The 9,718-nt window shown below is 32.0% G+C and overlaps 1 protein-coding gene across 1 annotated transcript in view; it reads right to left on the bottom strand.

Moving 5' to 3' along the window:
- Positions 1-296: 296 nt before the first annotated feature.
- LOC145266522 (UDP-glucuronic acid decarboxylase 1-like) overlaps positions 297-9,718 on the bottom strand; it is a 143,522-nt gene continuing 134,100 nt past the window's right edge. The window contains exons 10-12 of the mRNA XM_080122278.1: positions 6,226-6,388; positions 3,980-4,083; positions 297-541 (exon numbers count right to left, since the gene is read on the bottom strand). Coding sequence (XP_079978404.1) covers positions 437-541; positions 3,980-4,083; positions 6,226-6,388 — 372 coding nt within the window. The 3' untranslated portion in view covers positions 297-436. The remainder of the gene's footprint in view (positions 542-3,979; positions 4,084-6,225; positions 6,389-9,718) is intronic.

Genomic DNA, 9,718 nt, shown 5'->3' with positions numbered 1-9,718 from the left:
AATGAAAAGATAGAAGACTATTTTGTTAATACATAAAAAATATATATACACACACATATGTGCATATATATATATATATATATATATATATATATATATACACACATACAGACATGCATATATACATACATATAGACGTGCATATATATATATATATATATAATATATATATAGTTATATATATACATACATATACAGACATGCATATATATGTGTGCACACACATACATACACATTATATATATATATAAACAACGATTAAACTAAAACTGAATATGAAACAAATGATAAACGATGACTTGCTGTGATAGGGCAGATTGCGGTGAATTAACAATGTTTTAACATTTAAATAAAATTTAAGGAATTACGTCGCAAAACTGTCCCGACAGATTAAAAAAAACAGAAAAGAAAAAAAAATGAGGGCTTGAGGCGCAAATTACACCAGATCTGGTGGGTGAAAATTGCGCTGACTGTGGGTCGACCGCCGAAGCTCATTACTAAAATAAGCAACAGTCCGATTCAAACCTACGATCATTGGAACCTGGAAAAGAGGAAAAACAAGGTAATAGGAATAAAAATATAAAATCATATTAAACAAAGCAACAGTTTTTTTTTTTTTTAATATTCACAAAGTTGTAAAATAATCAGCAAAGGATATAAAATTTTGACCATATATTTTTTCAGCATCTCTAATTAAAAAGAAAAAAAAACAAAAACGATTAAATTTTTGTCTTAAATCTCAAGAACAAATGCTCTCGCAAAATAGCCATTGTCAAAAACCTACTAGATTTGGGGAAACTAATGTTTTCCACTAAAAATACATTCCTTGAACTAAATAAAATATGAAACAAGTTCTTACGATAAAACCTCACGGAAGTGAACATTTTTCATTTTTACTCTTGAAAAAGCCCGCACTAAACGGGCAAAAGTATAGCAGGGACGCCTGGCATAGCCCGGTTGTAAAATGAAAGTATCCTATTTGAAATCAAAAACTTCTCAATAGATTTCCTAACTACATCATTGATGTATAGATAAAAATGTTTTAAAACTTAAAATACTTCTACAAATAATATCACCCAGTATCACACCCCAAACTGAACATATACTATTACAATAGAAAAATGCGAGCATGAAAAGTAATATGTTTAAGCTTAAACTTGGAAAAGTAAAGGACTAGTTGTTAAAACTTGAAAAGAAAAGAACAAGATATTCTAGTAAAAGATATAATAAATTTATAACTTAAAATATTGCAGCATTAAGAATTGATTATCTAGTGTTATAAATTGAATTTTTAAAAAAATTTTCTATTGTAATCCATGATTTTTCAAGGCTTCCAGTAAATTAACTTGTTCTTTGTTTAATTTCAGTTTTATTTTTTGGCCCCCATAAATATGACATACACATGTATTAACCAATGTACGGCACTCGTCTGCTTTCAATAAAATCCTCCTCAATTATCTCCCTTGCATTCTTTAATTTTGCTTCACCCGTTACTTCTCTTTTTGCGAGAGCGGGGAATTGGTAACAACAGTAGCTGCTGAAGTGATGTGGTTGCTACGGAAACCAGTCATAAAAAAACGTCGCTCACCTTACGTTTTTTTACGATTTTGAACACCAGTAAATTCGTCATAACTTTTGTTTTACGGAACAAAAATTGAAATTTATTTTTTCACAATTTAGCTGAAATTGTCTTCCGTTTTCCTGCTTTCCGGCTGACTACAATATGGTTGTGTTCAAGTCTAATGTAAATAAGTTCTTGATGAGCCGTTCTATAGAAGTTATCAAATTTACCAAATTTTCATTACTAATGATTACTATATTGTTCAATGTCTACTGTACACTCTTTAACCCTTATCCTTGAGTGGCCTCTTGGCCTTGATAAGTGGTGATGCCTATGTAAATAAAAAAAAAAAAAAAAAAAAGATGATCTATAAACTGTAATAGTTGTTTGAAATTTGGTCGTAAAATGAGTGAGCGGTGACACATTAAAGCAGTTCTAAATGACTAAAACTGCCATTTAATCATATCATTCAAACACTACAGTGTTTGAATGATATGATTAAATGCTACCAATCTTGAAATTAAAAGAAAAAGCCATAAAAAAAAAAAAAGTATTTTTTTTTTTAGCTATTTTTAAATTTCATGATGTATTATTTTCGCGTCACAGATTAAGATTTGTTTTACATCATACACCGATGCATATCCCCAATTGACAATAAACGAAATTAGACTCATTATGTACTACTAGCGGAATGTTAAATTGTTGAGCCATTATGTTCAACAAAGATGGCAGTAGTAAATCAAATCGGCAAAGAATCAATGCAGTAACAATCAGCAGTGTTCAGTCATTCAAAATGGAGGTTGAATCCAAAATTCAATATTTTTATAATAATTTCGGAGGCTTCTCATTGGTTGATTGTCTTAACCGTAGTTATAAATAAGATTGTCCATAGCATTGGGGTTATACCCTCATAAGTAATTAAAAATATTTTAACATGAAACCTGTGGAAATTCCATAAGGGATTAATTCATATATAATATATTGATGTTGGCATTCTGTAGAGGTTCAGCGTAAATTGAAACGCCCTGATATTATTGTAGCTCTTTTGTTAAAATGCAAAATTATTCATTTAATCTAGCAGGGATGCCTGACGTAACCTGGTCATAAAATACACTTAAATATGATATTTTAATTTATGCAGATTTCGTATATATTATTATAGAGTCAATTTTCTATTGATTCTTATATATTATAAAGTGATTTTAGAAATAAAAAAAAAAAAACATATCTATATGACTTAGGTGCATCAACTTATTAAAACTGCAAAAGTTTTTATTTAAGCTAGCAAGGACGCCTGGCGTAGCCTGGTTGTAAAGTATGCTTAAATATGATATTTTAATTCTTGCAGATTTCATATATATTATAGAATTAATTTTCTATCATTTTTTATGTTATAAAGTTGCGATTTCAAAAATAAAAAAACATCCATATGACTTGGGTGCATGAAATTAAAACTTATAAAAAAAAATGTGTATGTATGTCAGGTCATGTCATATGCTACTGGTACCATGTAACCCAGTACTACCTGCCTCATGGTCGGGTCACCGGCTAGTTTCCCTGAAGGATTAAAAACAAAACCTTCCAAAGGACGAATGAACCCTTTTTCGAGGTCAACGGCCAACTAGCGCCATGTGTGTTTGTTGGGGTGGAGAGGATTCCTGTAAGCCATGGTGAAGGCGACCTTTCTAGGAGAAGCAAATCTCTGATTTAAAAAACCATAAAGCAAGAGACCAGTACCTGCATTAAGCTGGTCTGCAGTTTAAATTGTTGCTGGCTATCTTGCTCTTACTTGTTGCTGGATCTCATTTTGAACCGAGAGACTTAGCTATCGTACAAAGCTAAGATTCTGTAACATCATCTGTGTATAGATACTCCCTCAGGCATTTGTCTATAAAAGTGGTTCTGTGGCGATGGAAAAGTTGTGACGCGTGGAGGCTTGAAATGCTGGAAGCATGTAATAATTGATCTCAATGACCATCTTTAGTGCCATGCCTACTTGAGTGTGTGAATTCACCGGTAGGACTAAAAAAAAAAAAAAAAAAAAAAAGTAATTTTTGGGCTCATGGACTAAGTGTCTGAGGGAGTGGCACTCGTCTGACAAGACGTGGCAATCATCATCATATATATAACGCTAATGTATTAACATAAAGATAATCAACTTAAAATCCAAAACAAATGAGACATAGTAAGTTGTTGGACAATTTCCTATATCTCTGTTTTGCTGATAAACTTCCTTTTTTTTTTTTATTGGTTGTTTTTTCTACCTTTTTTATTTTATTTTTTTTTTGCATTTTCTAACATTTTTGGGGGGGAGGGGGGCCTCGATAGTATCACAACTTTCATTTTTCATCATTTCGTACACACAAACATAACCATATAATGCGGGTATAGATGCTTTCATATAGCAAGCGTTCTTACTTTTGGCTGCCACTGGAGATATTTGCGTGCTTTGCTTATATCGGGTTTCCTTCTTTGTGGATCATCTTGCATAGCAGGACGTCTCTCGATTTGGCTATCACCGCCTGAAAAAAAAAAAAAGTTTGTCAACACTGAGGATCGAGGGCGAAAACAGATTTTACATTTTAAATAACTGAAATGAAATCAAAAAAAAAAAAATGAATGAACATTACTAAAATCGTTGAACACATCTTTTGCTGGCTTTAATAAATTAACTTTCAAACTAACCAATCTCTAGTTATACCTTTTATTAATCGAGTACTTTTTATCACTTATTGGAGTTGGTGCATCTGCTACTAGTCTCTCACTCCTGGACAGGGTTCAAAATAGAGTTGCCAACCTGATAGGTCCCGAGCTGTTATCTAAGCTTCAACCATTGACGAAATATTGCATCTCTCTGCCTGTTTTACAAGTATTTTAATAGTGGATGCTCCATCAAACAACTAGCCCTAGCAGCCCTTCAATGTAAATACCTCTGATAAACCTAACAAGCAACAAAATCCCACCCCTACACAGAGATCCCCAGATGCAAGAAAACCTTCTACTCTAATAGTTTCTTCCCCCAGAACTGCTAGACTCTGGAATTCCCTTCCAGTTTCCTGCTTCTCTAACTGTACTGACATGCATAAGTTCAAGTATCATGTAAACAGACATTTTGCTGCTCAACTTCCTACAAAGTATCCCTGCAACACCTGTCCCTAATATTAGCCCCATACATAAAAATGGCACTGTGCCTTGTTTGGGGTGAAAATGGAATTAAAAAAAAAAAAAAAAAGTTTTTCTTGCCCTTCCCCTCTGAACTGAATCTGCTCCCTGAACTCTCTTATATCTACCAACTCATGAACTCACTTCTAATCTGCACTCTTTGTAAAAAAAAAAAAAAAAAAAAAAAAAAAAAACATCACTCATGAAATACAAGGACTAAAGAAAATTTGTAGAAACCCGAGGTCTACTTTCTATCAGTGAGATTGATTGTTAGATCCTGTAGAGCTCATCAATTCTTTGACTAACAGCTTTTGATTTGATCGTTGGTGAGTACAAACACACCCACCCACCTCATTGGACAAATCAAGGACCTCCTGATTCTTTTTTCTTTGAAACACTTGGTCATATGACAGTTTCCTCGTTCTGTCTAATGGTATATTAACGAGTGTTGGAACAATTGGAGAATGGTGGATGCTCTGACGAACTGCAGACACTTGTGCCCCCACGACATAGACACCCTCGACAAACCCGACAGGCAGCTAAATCCCACCCCCACACAGTAGAGATCCCTACATGTAAAAGATCTTTCTACTCCAGTAGTTTCTTCCCCAGAACCGCTAGACTCTGGAATTCCATTCCAGGTCCCTGCTTCCCTAACTGTACTGACATGCAGAAGTTCAAGTGTAACGTGAACCAACATCTTGCTACCCAAATCCCAACATAGTGCCCCAGTAGTTGTTGCCCCTGATAGTAGCCCCCTATACCAAAGTGGCAATGTGCCTTATTTGTGGTGAAAATGTAATAAAAAAAAAAATGTAATAAAAAAAAAAAAAAAAAAATCGGAATTTTTGAGGGCATCCGAATAATCGTATGTATTTTTACGATATAAAAAACATTTCATGTATTCATTGCGGACTATTATCCTCATCTTTTTTGTTTTTTTAGTTGTTGTTTCACGAGGTTTCGGCCAACTATTCCTCTGGCCTTCGTCAGGTGGTAACCGCGACAAGAGAGGAACTCTGAATCTCCTGACTGCATTCTCAGCAATTACCGCCTTCCATAGTTGTTTTTCGTCTCCCCACGTTTTGGCCAACTAAGCCTCTGGCCAGCTTTAGGTATTATTGAAACCGCTATCTTCAGACAATGCTCACATGGAACCGGAGAGATTCAATGTCTCTATCCACTGCACCACCGACCCCGAAAGGCGATCAAGGTTGGATTTTTGGGTCTTATAAATCCACGTTTATATCTGATCTTTCATTGTCAGGTCCGTACCTTCTTACAGAAGATAATTGAGTTTGCAAAGGGAAAAAGGGGGGAAAAAATAAATAAAAAATAAAATTGATATTTAGTGCAGTTAATCAGAATATCTTCAGACAGCCTGATCTAATCACCTGACAGAGATGCTACTTTGGCCGCAAAGAGCCAGACTCTTGAAACAGTTTGCGTGGTACGAGCAGCAAATATTAAAAAAAAAAAAACTCAAACAGTTTGATACCAACCAACTAGTTTCTTGATAATTTGTGCAAATTGCATGACGGAATGCTCTTCTGGATTTCCAATATTGACTGGTTTTGAATAATTGCTATTCATCAAAGCCATTAGTCCATCAACCAAATCACTCACGTACTGGAATGACCGAGTTTGACTACCATCACCATAGATCTATGAATAAAATTTAAAAAAGATGAATAAATCATATATTTTTAATAATTTGACTGATTTTAAAATTTCAAATAAAAATTGGACATAAAAGTATAAAAGTTGTATACTGCTGTTTCAAGGCAGTGTTTATTTTCAGTCATAATAAAATTTTTCAAAACATTAAATTTCTCCAAAATTTCAACAAGTATGCTGAAAATAAAACTACTAAAACTGTCACCTAAAGCAAAACAAAAGTAATAGATCCCTTGTAAGATGCCAGAAGAATACTTAGTAAATTCTAATCCAAGAAAAACAAAATATATATATATATATATATATATATATATATATATATATATGATATACACACACACACACACACACACACACACACACACACATATATTATATATATATATTATTGCAAAATATGAAATATATGGTGTATTTCCTTATGCGTTACAATTGTTTCATAACTATTTGGACAAATTTAAACATTTAAAAATATTCCAAAAATAGCTACTCTTCAGACACTAAAATAAATACATTTGTTATACATATATGAAAATATTCATAAACCCTATTTTAAGGGAGCAAGCAGCTGGACTCATCTCTTCTACATCAATTTTATTTTTTGTTAATTTTTCGATTGCCTTCAAATCGAGTAAATGACCTATTCTTGTATTCTTTCTTTTATATGATACCTTAATTTTCTATTTTTATATTCAGAAATCTTGTTTTTTTTGTTTTTTTCAATTCTTATAATTATTTTATCCTTCCCAATTTATTATACTGATTTGTTCCCCAATCCTAATCTACACCTTCAAATATTCGTCTATTTATATGTCCAACTATTTATATCCCACTTAATCTCGGTTTCGTATAAGTTTATTTACATGTTACGATATATTAGTTGATTTTTCCTTCCCATGTTATTTCTATTACGAAAAAAAAACTATAATTAAAAGGTTAATATAAATGATATTAAAAGGTTAATATAAATGATATTAAAAGGTTAATATAAATGATATTAAAAGGTTAATATAAATGATATTAAAAGGTTAATATAAATGATATTAAAAGGTTAATATAAATGATATTAAAAGGTTAATATAAATGATATTAAAAGGTTAATATAAATGATATTAAAAGGTTAATATAAATGATATTAAAAGGTTAATATAAATGATATTAAAAGGTTAATATAAATGATATTAAAAGGTTAATATAAATGATATTAAAAGGTTAATATAAATAATATTAAAAGGTTAATATAAATAATATTAAAAGGTTAATATAAATGATATTAAAAGGTTAATATAAATGATATTAAAAGGTTAATATAAATGATATCAAAAGGTTAATATAAATGATATTAAAAGGTTAATATAAATGATATCAAAAGGTTAATATAAATGATATTAAAAGGGTTATATAAATGATATTAAAAGGTTAATATAAATGACATTAAAAGGTTAATATAAATAATATTAAAAGGTTAATATAAATAATATTAAAAGGTTAATATAAATAATATTAAAAGGTTAATATAAATAATATTAAACGGTTAATCTTCATCCCACACTGGTGATGTAAATAATTTAAATGTTAAATCTATCTTTTCAAGTCTTATCTTAAACATTTTATTGTTATCTTCTAATTTTTTTCTATTCTGTATCATTCAGTATATCTTAATGGTGGAAGGGATATAACTCGATTTTACTCGTATTTATCAATTTATAATTTTATCGAAATTCTTTCTTTAATATTTTGATTTTTGTATTTATTAATCTCCTTTGCTTAATTTTAAAGTTGTAGTTCTAATATTATTCTATTTATATCAGTTTAATTTTTCATTTAGTTTGCTTCAAACTTATATTCTGATTTATTCTACTTTAATCCATCATAATCTGTTTGTTTCAATATTTTACAATTACTTAATGTTTGAATTTTTTTTTTTTTTTGTGCTATTAAAATTTCCCAGGTGTTAGTTTATTTCCAACTAGCCTGGGTGCCCGGATGTTTGGAGGTGTGTTTGAGCAAAAAAACAAAAAAGTGGTAGTAGGCAGGCAGGCTCGAACCTGTGACGCAAAGGCAGAAAAGGAAGCGAAAAAATCTGACGTCTTACCGCTATGCATGATGCGAAGTCTAAAGCGTTCAAACTTAACGTAGTCAATCCAAAAAAAAAAAAAAAAGATGACTTGCAGAAATGGCGTTGCTTTTAAACCTCCGACGAAAGCAAATTAGACACAAAGCCGTTTTTAATGTGGAAGGGGGGGGGAAAACCAGCTTCTCCAAAAAGGGAGCACTCTGGCAGTATCTAAATAAATAGTAATTGTCTTGGTATGAAGGGTTTCCCCTACATTGACCAAGGATCATTTACAGAACATATACCACCCGGCCCGAAGGACAGGCAGTTGCTTTCCAATAGTTTTGCTTTATTTATACGAAAAAGCCAAACAAACAGCTGAGACAACGCCATAGTGGAGTTTTTAACTCGGTCCAAAAAAAAGAAAGAGATAGACGATGTCCGTTTGTGAATGCAAGAAGTAAGATATTAAGGAATCTAACCCTAACCAATGCAAGAAGCAAGATATTACGGAATCTAACCCTAACCAATGCAAGAAGCAAGATATTACGGAATCTAACCCTAACCAATGCAAGAGGCATGATATTACGGAATCTAACCCTAACCAATGTAAGAAGTAAGATATTACGGAATCTAACCCTAACCAATGCAAGAAGCAAGATATTACGGAATCTAATCCTAACCAATGCAAGAAGCAAGATATTACGGAATCTAACCCTAACCAATGCAAGAGGCATGATATTACGGAATCTAACCTTAACCAATGCAAGAAGCAAGATATTACGGAATCTAATCCTAATCAATGCAAGAAGCAAGATATTACGGAATCTAATCCTAACCAATGCAAGAAGCAAGATATTACGGAATCTAATCCTAACCAATGCAAGAAGCAAGATATTACGGAATCTAATCCTAACCAATGCAAGAAGCAAGATATTACGGAATCTAACCTTAACCAATGCAAGAAGCAAGATATTAAGGAATCTAACCCTAACCAATGCAAGAAGCAAGATATTACGGAATCTAACCTTAACCAATGCAAGAAGCAAGATATTACGGAATCTAACCCTAACCAATGCAAGAGGCAAGATATTACGGAATCTAACCCTAACCAATGCAAGAAGCAAGATATTACGGAATCTAACCTTAACCAATGCAAGAAGCAAGATATTACGGAATCTAACCCTAACCAATGCAAGAAGCAAGATATTACGGAATCTAACCCTAACCAATGCAAGAAGCAAGATATTACGGAATCTAAT

The sequence above is a fragment of the Euprymna scolopes genome, chromosome 41, assembly GCF_053919585.1.
Source record: "Euprymna scolopes isolate OS-2025 chromosome 41, ASM5391958v1, whole genome shotgun sequence".
In the NCBI taxonomy this organism is placed as follows: domain Eukaryota; kingdom Metazoa; phylum Mollusca; class Cephalopoda; order Sepiida; family Sepiolidae; genus Euprymna; species Euprymna scolopes.
Note: the sequence above shows the minus strand (reverse complement) of the source record. Positions and strands in the feature narration are given on the sequence as shown.